Source organism: Mytilus edulis, chromosome 6 (genome assembly GCF_963676685.1).
Source record: "Mytilus edulis chromosome 6, xbMytEdul2.2, whole genome shotgun sequence".
In the NCBI taxonomy this organism is placed as follows: domain Eukaryota; kingdom Metazoa; phylum Mollusca; class Bivalvia; order Mytilida; family Mytilidae; genus Mytilus; species Mytilus edulis.
In genome coordinates, this window is record NC_092349.1 from 34,286,713 (window position 1) to 34,308,759 (window position 22,047).

The window sequence follows — 22,047 nt, forward strand, 5'->3', positions numbered from 1 at the left end:
CACTTATTTTTATTTTTGTAAATTGATTTCTTTCCCAACAATTCAGTTTTATTTTGCTTTAAGTAGCCTCTAAAATAGTAAGACGAAACTTTTGATATCCCCCAGTCTACACAAGCAAAGTTCTTTTGCAAATTTTTCACAGACCTGAATCAAATCTCTATTATCTTTTCAATTTTGGAACTAATGGTGCAAAAATTTGTTATCTTTCTGTTTACAAAAATGTTTTTTATTCAACTTGTATGTAGATCTCTAGACGACTTAACATTTAATGTTGTTGGGTTGCTGTCTCGTTGACTTATTCATAAGTTGAGCTTGCAGAAAAGATTCATACTCTACTTACCAGTACCATCTCTGTTAGAATCCAATCTACCAGATTCATCATCCTACAAATAAAAATTCACTTTTAAGTATGCCTCCTATTTAATCAATAAATGTCTTTGCATGACAATTCTTAAAGTGTAAGTGTTAACATGCTGAGACTCCCTGGCATTCACACAAGCATTGTCAAAAGCTCAGAGTTCATCTTTCTTTTCTCATGTGCTTATATGGGAACCAATTCTCTATAAAGATGGTAACAACAAAAAGTATTTAAACAGATTACATGGGGTCATAAAAAATAATAGGTTTGTTTGCCCAAACGCTACCTATCCAAAAAAAAGCTGCCTACTCAAATTCTTTTATTGTCCTGATTTGAAGAAGTTTTTTTTTAATCAGATAGGCATGAAGACTAATAAACACTGGATACTTCAGTTTCTCTTTTTGAAAAAAAAAAACAGAAAATGCCTACCTACCTACCCACTGTCTCAACCTTTGGGAAGGGTTTGGGCAAACCAAAATATTTTAATTGTGGCCTGGCATTTAATTTTAGCTGGACTCTTTAAATTCAACTGTACTAGACACCATTCCGAATGGGTTGACTGGTACACTCAGAATTAATAATACATGCTTATAAATGCTGTCAAGTGAAAAGAACACTTTGCTATCTATCCAATGTATCAGAGGGGGACATATTCTCTCTCTAACTATAACCTTACCCCTCTGCCGTAAGGAGACTTGCGATTGTGAAAGCCTTCATCTCTGCTATCTCTCATCTTTCTGTTTGTGATTGTAGCAGGATTGATTGATGCCTCGTCGGAAAACTCATAAGGATCATCTTCCATTGACTGGGGAGAATTACAATTCATGTGCTTCTGTGATATCATTGAATCCCCATCAGGAGACAGTTCTTCATATCGGGGCTTCTTCAGTACTGGGATACTCAACCTAAAAGTCAAATTTAAAAGTAACATGTCAGCTCTGTAAAAGCTTTTTACAAAGTCTTCAAAGTTAGAATCATTGGTTACTCACAAACATTTACTTTTCAACAGGAAAATTTTAAATGTTTGCCTTGACAATAAACATCTCCTCTCCCCAGGTTGACTCACTTTACTGAAGTATAGAAATATGTTCAGCAATTCAAAAACCCATGCCTTTGTACATGTCAGTTAGGATGTATATATTTATAATTAGTCACATGACTAGCTTTAGACTAAATGGAATGCTTTGTTTACATGTTCAGGAATCCTTGAAACAGCTCTTTGCAGGTGGAATGTTGCAAGGGGTCATCTTTGTTCTTGTATTGAATATACAAGCAATATTTGCCATTTGACATTACAACACTAAATCAATTATTTTTTTCAAATGTATAATACTTACAGTGTTCTCCCCAGGATTTTTGGATAGCACCAGGGTAACGCGTGTCGAAATGATTTGTACATTATGTAGTGTCGCGTTGCAGCGCTTATTTTTTCTTCTTGTTAGTTTTTGTGCCATTACCTTTTTGTCTTTTGTTTTGTTACTGATTACACCATAACAATTAACTTTAAACAAGATTAAATTTTAATGCAGAACCTTTAATAAATTAAATACTATTTTCCATAGCTTTAGACATGATTCTTTTAGATATCAATAAAATTATTAGAATCATTATTGTGTTATTTCATGATAGACACAAAAAGTATACTTATATTATCTATGTGGACACTGTGTAAGGTTATCATGTCTAGCTGAGTTCCAGTCATTGTAGAATTTTTTTTGTTCTTTTAAAATTTAGACTTGTTTATACTACTCAGCTAAATATATGGAAGTGTTTAACGACCTTGACTGGCTTTTCAGCCCTCACACGGTCGGTTAGGCTAATAAATGGATTTACTACGTATTTAATATAATATTTCTGTGCTTTAATTAAAGTATGATTGTCAAAAATAATTTGCAATATTTTTTTTTGTATGTTCAAAGAAAGTTTTTATCCTTGAGGTAACATCCTTATATAATTTTACATTCAATTTGTACTTTATTTCTATTTTAAATGATGGATAATATTTTAGGAGCACATTTTTGTATTAAGCTAAATCAGGGGAAGTAACTCACGTTTGAAAAATACGCAAATCATTTATGACCAAAGGCTGGAGTAATAGAGTTAATTAACGAATGTCTGCTTGTCCCTCAAAAGTCTCATAAGTCTGTGATCATTAAGTTATGATCTCTTAGTTAAACCCCGAAAATCTTCAGTCCGGACTGAATTGGTATGATCTGTAACAGCTACAGTATTTTATCAATTTGTGACAGATTTAATTGCCAAACAGTTGAGGTTGTGGTTTCACATCTGATAACAGTTCACTGAGAAAAGACAATGACCTTAGTTTTAGAGGAAAGAATTTTTATTATCAAAATACATATGCATTGAATATTCACACAATGATTGCAGAGTAAAATTATTTGTATAAACTGAAAATTTATTTTTATTTTTTATTATTTATATTTCCCTAGAACAATGGTCTATAAGCCAATGAAACTTTCAAAAAGCATGATGAATGTGTCCACTTCTTGAGCAAAAGTGTCCACATGTGTCTTTCTTCAATGAAGCAATATACACAAATATGAAAGAAGTATTGAATAAAAGTACATTGTCAAGATTACAAATCAACATGATCAATTGAAATGAAATTACATTAAAAGATATGGAAACATTAAAAATTGTAAACACACTTTATATTTTGACCTTCATTATACATTCTTTACCTAATGACATTTCAAGTATTTGTAACAAAAGTAAAACAAGGCTAGGCATCTGCAAGTCATCAGCTTCTCGTTGTCAAATATATGGTCATAAATTCATTGATAAAGAGAAACCATACAGTGACTTTCCTCATCATCAAACTGATCAAAAAGCGGTGTACTTCGGGGTTTAATTAAAACACAAGAATCATGCACATCAATTAAATCTAATCATCAAGGTTAACCTCAAAAGGTAAATCGATCACGTGGTGTAAACAATCTTCGTTGTTTGAACTGGTCAATTTTCATCTGAAATTTAATACCCCACGGAAAGGTTTATCGATTTATGATTTTTTTTACCGAAAATTTTAGCACCACGGTGAAAAATTATACATCGCGGCAAGAACGATACCACCACGGTAGAAAATTATACATCGCGGGCCCGCGGTCCTTTAAGGGCCTGGGGAGAACACTGATACTTATAAATAAACTCATCATAGATAAAAACCCCTTTCTAATACAACTACTGTAGAAACCTCGAGTAAATTCACACACACACATGATATCATTGTCATAAAAAGAATTGTCCTGAACTTGCATGAAATATTCGCCCCTGGACATTGAGCAACCAACAATCAATCACAAAAAGGAATGAAAAGTAGCATGTATTTCTGGTTTTGGATTTTGAGAATATAAAGTGTAGGAAAAGAGGTGTCTAAACCTACTAAATACTAAGGACCAAAATACAATGTTCAAACACACTAATGCGTGTGAAGTTATTGACCTGATACAATCAAAAGGTTAGTCTGTGTGACATATTGTATACACTACATCCAATTCAGACATCAATTGAAACTTAATACATCTGATTCCTGAAAACTATAAGTATTCATTACATACTTAATCCCCTCGAATCAATATCAACACGTCTCTCTTAATTACACCAATAACAGCTGCTGATTAAAAAAGTTGTGTGCTAAAAATGTAATCTTGTAACAAGATATGTCATCTCTAACTCTAAATATAGCACAAACAAGGTTATGAAGTGTCATCTTAATTACTGTACGAGGAGGAATCTCTCCATGACATGCAAGACTGTCACTTACAATCGCCTACATAAATGAGGTCAATGTCAGATGAACCCTGCTTGAGAAAAACAACCCTTCATCCCATAGGTATCAGTTTCTAGTATAGTAACTTAAAGCTATTCCATTAAAATGTATGTGGGAGGGTACTTTTATCCCTACAACCACGAACCAACTTTTAGCTAATTTTGCATAATGGTAATAGATCCATACTGAAAATACACATTCAATAATTAAACTTCCTTTCCCACCCTCCAACATACATTCAAATGGAATAGCCCTTAGTTTGAATATCAAGCATCGGTTCACTCATTACTAAAAAAATCTGAATTTGGAAAAAGTTGATAAATGGCTTCTAGATAAACGAAAAAGTGGATCCTCAATCCTCGGAGTAAAACTTTATATTAGTACAAATATAGGGACATTGATGGAAATACCCTTATTCTCCCCTCCAGAAGTCAGATGAAAATTTCACAGAATAAGACTTACCATGTGTTAAGAGGGTCCAGATTGTAGAGATTCTCAGTCACAAAGCTCTCCCCATCCGTCTGAAGAGTCGGCAACAAGGGCCTTTTAATCCCAGGAACCTCTACATGCTTATGGTGCTGATGAGATTTGATCCAATTGTTAATACTAACATTTTTTGCTTCAGACGGAACCCAAGGTGGGGACATTACATTTTCTGCTGCTTTTGGCGTTGACACATCATTTGGTTTGGCAAAGTCTACATGTCCATTGACCATAGCACTAGGATTAGTTTCGACCACTGGCTTAGTTTCTGGAACCTCCGGTGGTGGGTGTGGACTTAATTTGGGCATGGTAGGCTCACCACTTTGACTGACATGAGAATGGCTGTTTGGCTCTTCTAGCGGTGAAGGTACAGCCGCAGGAGAGTGGCCTTCAGGAACTGTGCTACCTTCACCCGTGTTATTCAACTGTGGTAATGTTCCACCTGGTCCTTGGGGAGGAGCAAAGTTAACAGCCTGTACTGTTGCCCTTTGCATCAACAGGTCGACATCTACTACCTCTGTAGTTGTAGACTGGCGATGGAAGGCTGTGCTTCTACCTAATCTGGAAGGTGGTCTTTCATTTTTATCTGCTTTAAAATCACCTTTTCCATGCTTGTTTGTAGCTCCTTGTTGTGCTTTGTTCTGTCCTGTCAAGATTGGCTTATTCTTCAATAACCGATGCCTGTAATAACAATTCATATTATTTCAATCGTCTATAGATATCCCATCCTAACAAGCATCATCATTCTTCTTTCGCCATATAATTTTCTTTACTAGTGAAAAGCTTTATCATGTATGCAGAGCCTATGAACATGATAAACATTGATAAATGCATTATATGTATTTAAATGTGTTACTGTCGTGTCAGTAGGAATACCCTTTTTCTAACTGCAGTTTTTGTTATTAAATCTTGGAAGTTACAACAATAAGCATAGATTTAGCAGTGAAAAATCACTTTTATTCCAATTAAACTCAGATATAATTAGAGCAAGTCATCTTGCAAGAAGATGCAATGATGATTCATCCAGACATGGAATATGTTTACCTTTAACAATATTAACTGAGTTTTACAGTAATATTGTTATGTATTTACCTTGAACAGTTACAGTTGAGTTTTACAGTTATATTGTTATGTATTTACCTTGAACAGTTACAGTTGAGTTTTGTGGTAGGATCATTGAAATCCCACACACCAGCTGCTGTTTCGTCATTTACTGCTTCAGATGGCCTAAAAGAAACATAAATTCATGACCATCATGACATTGTTGATTGTCAATTCAATTTTACACTGTGATATATATATATAACCATATAATTTGAACATAAGAAGTTCTGTATACCAAACAAATGTCCTGCCAAAATATAAATTAGCCTAAATATAAACATTCATTGTCTGTGTGTCAAATAATGAAGCATCTTATCTAGATGTTGTCTCTTAATTGATTATGACCAAGCAAAATATCTTAAAAATATTTTCTCTTCTGATCAATTTCTGTTCAAATACTGTTCTTTTACAATTTTCTTTCTCTTGTACTTACGGGCTTAAATTCAGTATTAAAAATGATTGTTTTTAAGGTTTAACTTGTACTTACCTTTTACTAACAACTGGATTTATACAGTTATCCTGCAACATCTTCTCTTGTATTTTAGCAGAGAAAACTCGTTCAGATTTAGCAATCAACTCAGAACTGATATCAAGATGATGTGTCCCTCCAGAGGCCATAACACCCCCTCCCGCTTTGGCTCCATGATCAGCCAGAATACTGATATCTGCTGGCGATGAGGGTGGAGTTAAATGACTGTGTGGTACAACAGGCTGTGGGCGTGGCTGATTTGTTGCTGGGGCAGGTGCTGTAATGTTCTTGTGTAGATATTCTTCAACATCACTTAGTAATACAAAACTTGAGGGATACTTCATACGTACACCAGCTGAAATTAAACACAAATGTCAAATCGCCTACTTTGTTGCAAAAATAATGAGTATGAAACCAGCAATTCATAGATTCTTTGTTGCTGCACATTTAGAAGAGAAATGTGTACTATACATGGATAAATACAGTATATATTGAGCTACTGATACCACAAATAAAGCATTCCTTTAACTATGCAGAACTGTTTTTGGTTTTAGGAATATAAAACGAGGTGTGTATAATACACAAATGCATTCGACATGGCTGAATATGGTCTATTATTTGCTACTGATTTCTTATACAATGCTTTTAAACCTAATGCTATGTAAAAACTAAGTAACTTACCAACAAGAACCTCTACCAGTGCTGGTGCTTTAGACGGATCCCCTTCCTTGTCCGACTTGTCAATTGGATAGAATCGACTCCATTCGTCCAATACTTTGTGGGCATGTTGGTCAGCATCTCTGTAAGATTGGCCAGTTAACGTACCATTTAAACCATATGGTGCTAGTATGACTGTAAATAGAAAATTTGTTTGTTAATTCATGTAACAATATGAACACGGAAATGAAATTTAAATGTTAAATCAAACAGGTATAAACTACATGGAACTTCATGTGTACCGCCCAACTTTGCTTTCCATTTTCATTCACAAAAATTTGACTTTTCAAGAATTGAACTAAAAAAATTCACTCTATCCCAACTTGCTTAGACACCAAATGATGACAGGCCACAATGAGTACATTGAAGATTAGAAGATAGTCAAAATTATTATGCAGGTTTGGTATTTACTATGTTATATACTACTAATGAAAACATTGCCAGCTTAACCCAGGCCATTCATTAGGAGGCGGTACCCTGTACTTTTACCCTCCTATGCTATTGACAAGTACCGCCTAAATGTAGGAATTTTTATATAAGATATTCATGGAATAAATTGAAAAGTACCACCTAGAAATGTGGAAAGTACCAGTCAACATGATAATGAAACCCCTGTTAACCTTTCTGATAAATGTTTATAAATGTGAATTTTTTTTTTTGAACAACTAATCTTCATCTTCCTTTAAATCTTGATTTCATCAGATTTAATTATTTTTTTATGTACAATTCCAAAATCATCGTTTTTTTCTTCATCTGGTGGGACAAGTCTGATCAATGTTACCTTGGAAGTTGGTATGATTTTCTTGGGCTAAAGTCAAGTGGTGCTGACTAAGTCTCCAGACAGGTGGGTGTTGTTTTACTTCAATACTGGCACATACTGAACTCTCTCCATGAAGAAAGAAATTAAAGCTGAAGGAAAGATGTGTCCTGGAAAATGAAAGTTAGAGCATTTTAAAAAATGAATTCTGTAAAGACATACGTTTCAAATAATAAGTTTTTCATTGTAACCAGAATTTAAATATGTTATGCAGAAATGCATTTTCGTTGACAAAAGTTAGAATCTTTATGGTTAGGTGAATATTGAGTGTGTGATGGACATTGAAGCCAGACATAAAAATCTGCACATTGACATTAAACTTAAAAAAAAAAACCAAAAACATGCATGATATCCATGAAGGGCACTTAAAAACATGTAAATGGGTTTTCATGTGTTATAATTTAGTCAGTGAAATATATTTATTTTGACTTGGATTATGGTATTTTTTGCAGCGCTTTAATTGTTGGAACTTTTTTTATGCATGTTTCATCCTTTAAGAATGACCAATAAAATTTATAAAAAGCTTACTGTCTGTCAGTATTCTGTGTCTGGGAATCATATGGTTGAACAAACCACCTTCCCAGTCTGGCAAATCCCTTTGTCAGCAAACACCTGGAAAACAATTATTGATCAACAATTGTTATGAGTATTAAGATTATGCAACTATCACCAGGTACAACATTTATAATTTTAGATATATTAAGAGATGTATTACATAGAATTGTTCAGTTGAAGAGATGTTAAAACTGCATGTGTTTCTTAGTCTTTATTTTTCTATGTTGTTTTTTGTAGGATGTCCTTTTAGTTGATTTTCGTTTTCTAACATGATGTTGTCATTTTAAATTTCCCTTTTGGATCTTCCCTTTAGTGAATACTACATATCAATGTTGCTGTTAAAAGCAGTTCAATCCTTACAACTTTAATACCATTGATGGGATGATCCTGAAAAACCACCAGTTCCCCTACAATCATAGAAGGGACACAAGTAATGTTACATTTTAATCATGTGAATAATGTTAACTCACCTTTCAATGAGATTATGCAGTGCTTTGAATAGTAATGTTCTGCATTCATAGGATAGTCCATGATCTTTACCTTTGTCCCAAGAACCTGTTTCCTTCACTGAAAAAATAAGCAAATAAATATTTGTGAATGCAATATTTAAATAAGCAATCTTGTTAAAAAATTAAAAAAACAGAGATATTTCTTGTAAAATGTGGAAATGGACAATGTTATCTTTCATCATATTTTTTGCTTCTGTTTTTCAATCAAAACTGGGTTAATATTGGTTTTGAGTTCGAAAATCACAAATGGCAGGTGGTTTAAATTCTTACTTTAAATGGACAGAAGTTTTCCTGACAGATCTTGCAGTTCTCTACCAATACAAACTGGTTGCAATGACATTTGTAATAGCAGTGAAAGTGGCATTCAACATCAACAATCAATTAATTTATCTTCTAATCTAATATACATTCAGTTTGTTTGATTTTTTAAAATTATTTCAATGAACTAGTAATATAAACAAGGATAACAGTGGTGTAAATCAATAAATACAAGTGCCCTTCTTTCATAATTAACACTGATTTAAGTACATGTGTTCCTATGCACTGCTACCCCTCTAGTAATCAAGACAAAAAGATTAAATGTCTAATGTAAATTAGTTTCATACCTATAAGATCCTTAGAGACATGTGATTCTAATACAGAAGGTTCATCTCCATACCAAAAGATCCACAATTCTTTATTGAATGATAAATGGTCTGTACGCTGTTCTCCAGCGTTGTTTTGAATTCGTCTCCAGACACACAGGATGTCGGACTGGATACATTTTGAGTAGGAAACCAGAACTGGGTCCTCAAGATGATCCAACCCCAATGGGACATGGGAATCTGGGTTTGTGGCTAACCTTCTCCATTTAATGCCACAAATATCAGTCTACAATATATCATAAAACAAAATGCATTTCAGGGTATTATTTCCTTTTATTATGTTTAAAAGATCATATGTACCTGAAACATGCGTGACATTACTGTACGAAACATAAATAAGGTCAAATGTCACGTCGCGTTCAAGTCAACATTCTTCAGACATTTTATACGTTTTCATTACAAACATACAGTGAAATACTATAATTCAGATAAAATTGATGATAAAATATATAGGAAGCCATATTTGGTATGATTTCAATTCAGGGAAACCGATAAGACAACAATGGGTTTTTGAATAAATAGATTCAATTATCTTACCAATGCAAATAAATTTGTGTAACAATCCTCCAGTGAGCAGCCGTTTCCTGCTGGGTTAGGGTGACTCATTGTCACTCCATGATTTTATATGACACTAAACTGATAAATTCGTTTGACAAATCATCCAAATGGTTGTTAAACCATAAAATTTTCAGTAATTCATAAATTCCTCACATAATATGGCGACAATAATGGCCGACTTGCTGGGAATAACAAGGCGGCAAGGCCACTTGATTTGATTGGTCAAGAAGGGTCACATGCAATATTTGACCCAGTTTTAGAAAAATGGAAGCACCGGCTCTGTCTGAGTGGGAGGTCAGGGTACATGGAGTTCATTTACAAAATATACCGTTAATTTGAAGTTTTGAAATTATTTAAGGGAAAGACTGTAAACATGTATTCTTATATTTGGACGCTACTTAGTCTGATTGTGGCTATCTGGTTTATAACAAGGTAAATTTACCGAAACAAAATGTAAACAAATCAATGATTTGACCAGGTTTTACTAGAGTACACATTGATAAATCTTCCTGTCATATGTTTTAAGTCAGCTGATCCTTTCTGTCAGTTTGTTTAATTGGTTTCAGACATCGTTTTCAAACTATTATTCAATATTTAAAAATGGTAAACAAACAAATGTCAACTGTCACGTCCTCATGAAACACAGCTGTCAAACCACTTTTTTACCAGATCTAAGACATGTCAAATGTCTGCAAAATGAAAGTGAAACCAAACGTTTCCACACAATGTTTTCAAGAACTCATTAATGTTCTTAACAGCTTATGTGCTTATGAATAGGACTAAAAGGCTCAGATCTATCAACGAAAATTATTGTCCATTGCAATGTTGTTAATTCAATTAAACTTAATTTAATCACAGTTGAATATGTTTAAATAATTGGATTATAATTACTATTGATTGCTCATAATTATTATTGTATAAACATATTTAACAAGGTGTTACAATAATAATTAACTGATTAATTAACTGATGTCTATTTTTAGTTCTTTTTTTTTTTTTTTTTTTTATTCTACCATATAGTGACCGCCTTCAACAAATTGAAGATTATGTCACAGGAGGAAACTTACAACAAGACATAGATTGGAAAAATGTACAATTTTTAAAAAATAGGAAAAATTAAAAATATAAAATGTTTTGTATAGTAAAGTAAGATGTTGTAATTGAGTTAATATTGATGCTTTGAAATTGAAGATTTGAAAGAGTCGACTGAAGTGCAATTTACAATGTTGTCCGGTAGTTTGTTCCAGTCGGTGATAGTTCTTGGAAAATATGACTCTTTTCTGTACTGTGTTTTGCAGGATGGAATTTGGAAGCTGTTCGAATTTGTATGTCTTGTTTGTCTTTTTTGTGGAATTAATTTATTTTGTTTAGGGATTGCAACCTTTTCGTGTTCAATTTTGTAGAGCATTACCAATCTGGAGTCTTTTCTTCTGTCAGAGAGACTGCGCCATTCAAGATGTTGTAACATGTTACCAACGCTTGAGGTGTTTCTGTATTTGTTGGTAACAAAACGCGCAGCCCTCCTTTGAACTTTTTCAATGCTATCTATGTCTTGTTGTAAGTATGGATCCCAAACAGAGCAAGCATACTCTAGTGATGGTCTTACTAGGGACTTATATGCTTGCTCTTTAATGGATGTTGAACTTATGTTCAGGTTCCTCTTTAGAAAGCCTAGTGTGCTATTAGCTTTCTTGCATATGTTGTTAATATGCACATCCCATTTAAGGTTTGAACTGATGGTGACCCCCAGATATTTTGCTGTTGTTACATGTTCTAAAGAATGATTGTGTAATGTGTAGTTAAATGTGATTGGTTTTTTATTTCTGGTGACTGAAATTACATTACACTTATCTGGGTGGAATGCCATTTTCCAGGTAGTTTCCCACGATGCCAGTTTGTCGAGATCTTTTTGTAGTGTTAATGCATCGGAGTTTGATTTTATTGCCAAATAAACTATTGTGTCGTCTGCAAATAAACGTACTGTAGATGTTAGACCAGATGGAATGTCATTAATATAGTACAGGAAAAGACTTGGTCCAAGAACTGACCCCTGTGGAACCCCTGACTCAACTGCAACATACTCAGATTTTTCCCCCTCTAGAACTACTGCCTGTTTGCGATTGCTAAGAAAATTTTGTATCCAGTAATTTAATTCCCCCTGTATCCCGTAATGATGAAGCTTATTAGTTAAAAAAGAATGTGAAACTTTATCGAATGCTTTAGAAAAATCCATGACCAAAATATCTGTTTGTTTACCATTTTCCATGTTTAGTGAGACATCGTCTATAAATTCTAATAGTTGTGTTTCGCAGGATCGACCTCTGCGAAATCCATGCTGTAGGGGATATAAAATGTTGTGATTATCTGCATGTTTCATTATGTGTTTTACTACGATGTGTTCTAAAAGTTTGCAACAAATACATGTAAGTGATATAGGACGGTAGTTTTCAGGGTTATATTTTTGGCCTTTTTTGTATACAGGAGAGACATGGGCAGTTTTCCAGTCATCTGGAACAACGCCTGTTTTGATTGACTTCTCAAAGATAATAGTGAGTATGGGTGCAATTTCATGTGAAAGTTCTTTTAAAAATCTTGGTTTAATTTCATCTGGTCCTGCTGCTTTGTTTGGATTTAAGTTATGTAAGAGTTTTTGTATACCTTCTGTTTTTATTATTAATTTTGATATGGGTGGAAAAGAAGTATTCTGTGGCATGTTACTGATTTTAGAAAGATTTGAATGTAGTTATTATTAAAGTTCAATCATTTAAAGAGAATGGTTTAACCTGATATTTTAAGGTCAAATAAACAATACTTTTAGGATTTATAACTGAATAATGTCCTTACATAATGTATGAAGTTATTTTATTGAAAATACAAAGGTAAAAAAATATGACAAACAAAGAGAATATAAACACCCATACTATTAATTTATCAATACACAACAAAATGGTAGAATTTGATTCTCCATAAAATTCATTTCTTAATACACAACATACTATTACAAAATAATTAATGTTAATTTAGAACAATTTTGTCTCAGTATTGAGCTGGTATTGATAATTTTTATCAAATTATTTGAGCTGGGGCAGAAATTGAACATGTAATTATTTAGATATATATACATACATGTAGTTAATTTGTATGACTAGATACTGAAAATGATATTTAAAATAACAACTTAATGATAAATTTTTGCTAAGAAATTACCTCTTTTCACATGTTTTAACATATCCAGATCCAGCAATAACACAAAATGCAACAAATAATGTAAAAATTGCTTATGAATTCAACTTGGAACCAGTCATAAGACATTTGCCTATCAGCTGTTACCTTAAATGTCCCTTATTGATTCACATAATTTTCTGTGTTTTTCCAAGACATATTCCCTTTTCATCATGTTCATGATGCCAATATCAACTGAATTGTACATTTTAGCCTTGTGGCTCCTGCTAGCATGTGACTGGGGCGACAAAGTCGCTTTCCTGTCTGTCACTTCGCTTTGACTGACCATCAAAACCGAAATTTAGTTGTCATGTTGTTCAAGATACTAGCTTTTAGTCGCTTTCGTCATCAACAGTATTCAATATTTACCAAGTCGAAGAAACAGCAATTTTCCATTTAAAACCAAAGAACTTCAAATTTATACATAACTGATTAATGAGGGCGGTAATGGGGGTACCTTAATGACGAATAACGGTAAAAACTCTTGCCAAATAACGTTAACGGTAATTTGTGGTGCATGAAGATAAAATAGATATATAGGAAGATGTGGTGTGAGTGCCAACGAGACAACTCTCCATCCAAATAACAATTTATAAAAGTAAACCATTTATAGTTCAATGTACGGCCTTAAACACGGAGCCTTGGCTTACACCGAACAACAAGCTATAAAGGGCCCCAAAATTACTAGTGTAAAACCATTCAAATGGGAAAACCAACGGTCTAAATTTTATAAAAAACGAGAAACGAGAAACACGTATAAATTACATAAACAAACGACAACTACTGTACATCAGATTCCTGACTTAGGACAGGTGCAAACATTTGCAGCGGGATTAAACGTTTTAATGGTACCAAACCTTCTCCCTTAAAATGTACACTTTCTTTTAGAAGATAAAAAAATTTACTGATTTTGACGAATCACTTAAATTGTTACCCATAATGGTAACAATAATTATTTGAGACCTCTGATGAATCAGGATAAGCCTTTCCACACAATGTTTTCAAGAACTCATTAAGGTACTTAACAGCTTATAATGTGCTTTTGAATAGGACTAAAAGGGTCAGATCTATCAACGAAAATTATTGTCAATTGCAATGTTGTTAATTCAATTAAACTTAATTTAATCACAGTTGAATATGTTTAAATAATTGGATTATAATTACTATTGATTGCTCATGATTATTATTGTATAAACATATTTAATAAGGTGTTACAATAATAATTAACTGATTAATTAACTGATGTCTATTTTTAGTTCTTGTCACTGATTTTAGAAAGATTTGATTGTAGTTATTATTAAAGCTCAATCATTTTAAGAGAATCATGGTTTAACCTGATATTTTAAGGTTAAATAAACTTTTAGGTTTAACAAATAATTCATATCCTTATGAAGATATAATTGAAAATGCAAGGAAAAAATATGACAAACAAATAGAAGGAATATAATTATCCATACTGATACTATTAATTTCTTAATACACAACAAATACTCAGGTAGACTATAATTCTCCATACAATTATTTCTCAATCATTGTCAATACCAAACAAATAGAAACAATATAATTCTGCATATAATTATTTCTGAATTCACAACATACTATTACAAAATAATTATATTGTTAATTTAGAACAATTTTGTTCTTGTATTGATAATTAATATCACTTAAATTGATCATGAGGTGGGGCAGAAATTTTAGAATTTAATTATTTAGAAATTGATATGCACGACGTTAATTTGTATGAGCTGTGACTAGATAAAGATAAATAAAATAGCAATTTAATGTTAAAGTTTTGCTAAGAAATGATCTCATTTCAACTTATCTAGATTCAGAAATAACACAAAATGCATTTTATACTATAAAAATTGAACTTTTCCTATCAGTTACCCAAAATGTCCCTAATTGATTTGCATAATTTCCTGTGATTGTACAACATTTGTCCCTTTTCATGATGCCAATTGGACTCATTTGGTCATATTTTTTGGCATGTGCAGATTGAATGGGCGTATGACATTTGCGCTGATTTTTTAAATTTTCATTCTATCATTTGCACCGATTGTATAATTCCTCCTGATTGCATTTACAGTTTAATATAGATGAGTAAATACTGGCCATACATATCGGAAGGTCAGTGCATATGGTCGCGAGAAAGGTTTACTTAATTTGTCTACACATCTCAATCTTGAATGTTTTTGCAATGATATCATATTTCTGCAATATTTATAGATGGAACTTTTAATTGGTGTCGATATACTTTACACAGATGTAAAAATGGACACTAAGTTCCTCCAATTTACGCCCTTTTACCAGTGAAAGATGTACAGTGTTAGGAAGTTATGTAGAAAATTATTTGCGATCTATGCTGTCAAAAACAACTTTCCTTTATGGCCAAGATTATGCATACTGATTTTGAACAAGCAATGCATAACATATGGCTTTCCCACAATGTAGAATAGATTGTTGTCGTTTTCATCTGGCTCAGAACTGGTGGAGGGAAATTCAGTCTGTTGGGCTGAGCACAGAGTATAAAGACAAATATATTGGTAAATGGCTATCCAAATTTATTGACAATTCATATTTGTACCAAAAAATAACATTCACCTGTCATTTACCTGTAAAAAAAATCGGCACAAATGAAAAAAAAAATCGGTGCAAATGAAAGAAAAAATTGGCGCAATTGAAATGCAGATCGGCGGAAATGCAAAACGGCAGATTGAATGCTTTTCCCCAAACTCATCAACTGAATTGTACATTTTAGCCTGGGGGCTCGTGCTAGCATGTGATTCTGGGGCGACAAAGTGGCATTCCTGTCTGTCACTTCGCTTTGACCAACCATCAAAAGAGATATCTAGTCGCCCTGTTGTTTACTTGCTTTTAGTTGCTTACGTCATCAGCAATATTCAATATCTACCAAGTCGATGAAACAGCAATTTTTCATTTAAAAGCAAAGAAATTCAATTACATAACCGATTTATTTTCTTAAGAAAAGAGGTTAAAGCATTCATTTTTAAGTTGGTTGCATGTAAATTTCATAAAACAATTCTTTTACAACTTCTAGTACTTGTTACTAGAGATCATACATGAAATCATTCTAACTTTTGGCCAAATATTTTTTTTCTTCATTTGAACGTGATGAAATTTGCCTGAAGTAAATTAGTTATCCAAATATTGCATTATAAAGGTCATATTCCATGTATTCCTTTCCAAATAACATTGTTTATTTTTGTAAATTTTCATTGTCCACCATTGAAATTATTTGGCAAAGTATTGTACAACTACGGATACAAGTCTTGATTTCATCGGAAACGGAAGCAGCTATGACCGAAATCTGAATTCTTACGATAATGACTACAGACGCATGAATGGCACTGCTGACATAAGAAAATTGGTCCCAAAAGGATAAATTTTGTATTCCATAAGCATTAACATACGTTTGGTTAGATCTACTAGATTAATGTATATATTTCCATGTATATGCATTGTTTCAATTTATGAATTAAGGTTGCTCATCTCTGGGACTAAAATCACTATTACCATTAAATAATATATTATGTCCAAGCTTAACTGTTTTAAATAAAACTGTTAAATTTATATATCTTTTTAATGAGAAATACTTAAATTTCATAAACATGATTAACATGATAACAGAGTAGTTTTTTTGATTGAACTTTAATTGATATAATAAGTGTCTTTTCCTTCTTGATTTTTTTTTTTATTATTGCCAGATATTTAATTGTTTTTTTTCTGACAAGAGGACTTAATATGATTGTGCAACTAGATATGATAAAATTAAACAACTTTGTATTTAAACTGCCAAAAAATAAATCAAAATCAGTACCTGCCTACCTAACCCTACAATGCATGGGGAGGCAACATCAAACAAAGAATTTGTTATGGGTGGCCCTTATATTGTACAACAAATGTTATCATGGTTATGGGTGACCCTAATACATGTAATACTGTACAACAAATGTACTATGTTTTCTCTTTGTTACATATTAAATCCGTATGGTTTTAGGTTATTAGCATGGACGATACAATGGTTACTCCACAGATATGCTGGTGTTTTGGTTCACATTGGCAGTGTTGGACTCTTCAGTTGCCGTAAAGTAATCCTGGATGTGAAGAAGGGATTAAAAATTGTAAGTACATGTTTTGAGAAATTGAATAATGGAAAGATTAAAGTACCTATCTGCCTAAGAATTGGGCAGTGTTCAAGACATGTGTCACCAAGAGCCAATGCATGTCGAGTTTAAGGGGGACTATCGAACATGCACATCCCAAGGCACAGGGGGTCAGTCTTTCGCAAGACTTAAGCAATGGCAGGCAAAACTATAAAGCAAGCAGCAAGTTGTAACAATTTTATATACATGTAGTAACTGGTCCAAATAATAATAATGATGCCGAAACAATTTACAAATAAATAAAGGTCAAATGTTCCAAATAATAAAGTCACTAATTTCACTAATTCACAGTTAAAGTTAAGTCCAAAATGTTCGTAATATTCCAAGTTGATGTTGTCTGGCTTGAATAGTTACAGTTGTGTTGAGCTGTCTTTTGAGTATGGGTTTCTCCTGAGTAGCTGAGCCTGGTTGGCTTTTGAAGCACTCCTATCTGGATCACACCGACGAGACTACATTGGTAACTACATGTACATCAGGACTACCGGTACATTGTGACTACATCATGACTTCAATTGGGTGGCTGGGGTATAGAAATATGGTCACTTGGTCTTCTCCCGACCGGCAGTAAAACGCATGCCGAAGTGGGGCGTCCGTTTGGCTGTGCGGGATGTATCAAGTTCACAGTCACGTCCGGTCAGAAGGGGGACGTAAAATTTGATGCCTTGTGTAAAGAGAGTGCCACGCCCTTTGCACGTTAAGAACCCTTGCAACAACTCTTTGAGGGGTCCGTAGGTGTCCTGTTGCAAGGCAAAATTTCTGTCCCTATTCAATATACCCTCATTTTCCAGTGGCAGTTCAAATTTCCCCGACCATCATCCCAGATGGCCTCTATTACAACAACCTACCTATTGTATTTATTGTGAACTTGTTCTCGTCCTGAATATGCATGAAATATTTGCCACTGGACGTTAAGCAACCAACAATCAATCAATCAAATCAATTGATTTCAAAAAGTTGACTGTACAATTTATAGCATTTCTAATATGAGTTCAAATTATGACGAGTATTACTAACTTTAAATCTATGTAATTTGAGTAATCGAAATTTACTACAAAACTGCCAAAGGTAAAAACTAAGAATAGTGTCAATTTAATTAAGATAATTAAAAGATAAAACTAATTATATTACTTTGCCTTTAGTAATTAGTGACATGCTGACAGAACAAAATTTACCTGACATAATGATTTTACAATTTTCCTTTTAACAATATCAAAACAAAATCTTTTCCAAAAATGACATAAAAACTTTAAATACAAAAACTACCCTATTACACATGAAAACAAAAACTTTTACATTTTAGATTACTGTGGATTTATTATTATTTGTTGGATACCAATTTTCGTGGGTTTCATGGGTACAGGTGAACCAAAAAACATTTTTCAATAGACTTTGTATACAGAGATTCTCAAAACCATGAAATCAAATATGCACGAAAATGCAAATTCTCATCAATCCACGAAAATTGATACCCTCGAAAATAAATGAATCAACAGTAATATGCATAATCATAATGGTGCACACGTATATCAATTGTTTCCTTTACTTGTTCTTGTAATTCAAGTTATAATTTGGTTGACTATGTCAATTAAGGGGAACTAACTCCACAATTTGCTATCATTCTAACTAAAAGTTTGAGATTAATGAAATACTCCTCTAGATAGAGTATGCATTGCAGGTGCAAACTTCTGTTAAATTGTATACTGTGGATTCATGAAATAAGGTGAACCACCTTGTAGGCAGATTTTGACAAAACCATGAAATTAAGTTTAAACTAAAATAAATGTTATCATGGTATCCCCAATCCATGAAAATTGATATCCACTAAAATAGATGAATTCATGTAGTTTAAACATACCTATCGGTACTCATCTTCTGTATCTAAATGAAATAAAAAGACTTTTTAACTAGATTATTGAAAAGGAGTAAAATTTGTATTTTTATTTTACAAGTAAATATGAAATTGTTTCATACTATAAATATATACATTATAGATTAGACCGTTGGTTTTCCTATTTGAATGGTTTTACATTACTAATTTTTGGGGCCCTTTATAGCTTGCTGTTCAGTGTGAGCCAAGGCTCAATGTTGAAGGCCGTACCTTGACCTATTTATATATAATGGTTTACTTTTATAATTGTTATTTGGATGGAGATTTGTCTCATTGGCACTCATACCACATCTTCCTATATCTATATGACATGTACATGTTCAAAAGTTTAAATTTTGAATATTGTACATTTTGTCATATTGTGTTTCCATGGTTTCAGGACGAAATCTTGAAATTTTAAACAACCACACATACCATGTATATCAAATCTTTATGGCTGAGTGCAGTCATGAAAGCTCTGTACTTATAAAAATGATTGACATGTCTTTACCTGTGTAAAGTGTGCAATTGTACTGATTTTTACCTGCAAATGTAATGATAATGCAAGCGAATGTACGGTAATGCCCCAAATGAAATACAAGCTACACTTAAATATTAACTTCTATCAAGCTTAATTGTTTGTCTGAACAGAGACCTTGTGGCAGTCGAAAAGGTTTTGACCATCAAATTTTTGCACATAATTTTGGTAAAATGACTAGAAATATAATAGTTAGGACCAACAGATTTTCTTGAAGGACGAACAAGGGAAAAAAAATGATTTTGAGAAATTAAGTCTAACACTGGTTATGTAAAATAATTAGGTAAACATAATAGAATTTGTGGATTGACTTCTTATAGCCTCAGAGTGTAAGTGTCTCTTAATGGCAGTTTTTGATATTTCAAAACTGCATTTGTTCAGTTAAGCTGTTCAGGCTCCTGGGAGTAATTGCTTTGGTAATTTTGCAAAAGGCACATTAAAGATTAAAAACACCCATTTGAACATGTTGAACATCACCAAGGCTACAGTCATGACAGTAAATTAGTTTTATACAGTCCCAATTTAGCTTGTTGGATTTTTGCCGATTTTTTTCATACAGTCCCAATTTAGCTTTTTGGATTTTTATGCACCACCTACGATAGTAGAGGGGCATTATGTTTTCTGGTCTGTGGCTCCGTTCGTTCGTTCGTCTGTCCGTCTGTGCATCCGTCCGCCCGTTCAGGTTAAAGTTTTTGGTCAAGGTAGTTTTTGATGAAGCTGAAGTCCAATCAACTTGAAACTTAATACACTTGTTGCTTATGATATGATCTTTATAATTTTAAAGCCAAATTAGACTTTTGACCCCAATTTCACGGTCCACTGAACATAGAAAATGAAAGTGGGAATTTCAGGTTAAAGTTTTTGGTCAAGGTAGTTTTTGATAAAATTGAAGTCAAATCAACTTGAAACTTAGTACATATGTTCCCTATACATTTTTTTTGTAGTATAATCTTTCTTATTTTAATGCCAAATTAGATTATTACCCAATTTCACGGTCCATGGAACATGGAAAAGGATAGTGCGAGTGGGGCATCCGTGTACTTTGGACACATTCTTGTTGCCAATATTTTTCTTCATAGAATATATAGTGCATATATTAGCTGCAAATCTACTGTGAAATTAAATTTTTATAGTATAATTTCTACAAGCAAAGTCAAGATAATTAGCTATACAAATCTTGCCCTTTTCTCTATTCTCTTTTCTTTATTTTAGAATGCATGACATTTACATGTAGCTTTTAAGTGATGTCGGACCAAACCATTAACTTGTCATGTTAAAAGGTAGTGAGTTTCAAAACCGTGTTGTCTAAAGGTACACATATAACATGTTATATAAAAATGATGATGTTATGTTTGTTGATAAATGTAAAAATTTATACAATGTCAAACATAGGTTAGCGGTATGACATCATTAATATGGAATGAGCAATTTGTCATCGATTAAAAACATTTGTCTTTCAATACTTCCTTATATAAAGGATGTATTAAAGTCTTATGAATTATTTTTAAGTATGAAAACACTTAACTTCGAGATTTATGAATTAATATTTATCGAATTATTGTACAATTTGTAAATTGTAACAGATTACGAATTACATGAAAAGTTGAATGAAAATCATGAAAATACATCACTTTTAACAAGTTGTAAGCCTTTGGTAGACTTGCGTGAGATTATGTTTCTGGTCCAAGTAAAAAGATAGATAAAAAAGATAAAACCTTTCAAATATTTTAAAGTTTAAACAAAAGAAGAAGGTTCTTTTTTGGGGCTCATTGTAAATGAAAAGTTTTATGATATAATTATTATAAGATTCAAATGCTTTCTAAACAGGCAATTATGAACACAATTTGACTGCACAATGTAAAGTGACTTCAGATGGGAGATTTTATAGATATTTAGTAAAAGTTGAGCAAGTTTCAGGGAAATTTTGACTTTTTTGATATAGGGTATCAGCATTACCCAAAAAAACATTTTTTGATTTTGCTCCAGATAGGCATATTGTTTTTCATTTTCTTTGGCATATACAGTGTAACCTGTGTAAACTGACACACTGGGGGACCTGAAAAAAATGTCAGATTAAGCAGGGTGTTGGAACACTCAGGTATTTTCTGCAAGGATCAGCATATATTGGGACCATGAAAAGGTGTCAGTGCAATTGAATACTCAGCTGTCAGCAGTGGCGGATCCAGAAATTTCAGAAGTGGGGGCCCACTGACTGACCAAAGAGGGGGCCCG

At 32.9% G+C, this 22,047-nt stretch overlaps 2 protein-coding genes across 3 annotated transcripts in view; one reads left to right on the forward strand and one right to left on the reverse strand.

The window, feature by feature from the left end:
• The window catches only part of LOC139527560 (mediator of RNA polymerase II transcription subunit 13-like), a 39,233-nt gene extending 29,018 nt beyond the window's left edge, over nt 1-10,215 (reverse strand). For both annotated transcript variants that reach the window (XR_011665382.1, XM_071323067.1), the window contains exons 1-11: nt 9,984-10,215; nt 9,408-9,672; nt 8,764-8,860; nt 8,267-8,350; nt 7,703-7,848; nt 6,886-7,056; nt 6,223-6,559; nt 5,772-5,858; nt 4,611-5,312; nt 1,035-1,263; nt 341-383 (exon numbers count right to left, since the gene is read on the reverse strand). Coding sequence is in view for 1 of the 2 variants with exons in the window: in XM_071323067.1 (XP_071179168.1) it covers nt 341-383; nt 1,035-1,263; nt 4,611-5,312; nt 5,772-5,858; nt 6,223-6,559; nt 6,886-7,056; nt 7,703-7,848; nt 8,267-8,350; nt 8,764-8,860; nt 9,408-9,672; nt 9,984-10,052 (2,230 nt within the window). In the remaining variant the exon portion in view is untranslated. The remainder of the gene's footprint in view (nt 1-340; nt 384-1,034; nt 1,264-4,610; nt 5,313-5,771; nt 5,859-6,222; nt 6,560-6,885; nt 7,057-7,702; nt 7,849-8,266; nt 8,351-8,763; nt 8,861-9,407; nt 9,673-9,983) is intronic.
• Nucleotides 10,216-10,242: 27 nt separating this feature from the next.
• The window catches only part of LOC139527559 (protein hobbit-like), a 99,517-nt gene continuing 87,712 nt past the window's right edge, over nt 10,243-22,047 (forward strand). The window contains exons 1-2 of the mRNA XM_071323066.1: nt 10,243-10,436; nt 17,245-17,368. Coding sequence (XP_071179167.1) covers nt 10,378-10,436; nt 17,245-17,368 — 183 coding nt within the window. The 5' untranslated portion in view covers nt 10,243-10,377. The remainder of the gene's footprint in view (nt 10,437-17,244; nt 17,369-22,047) is intronic.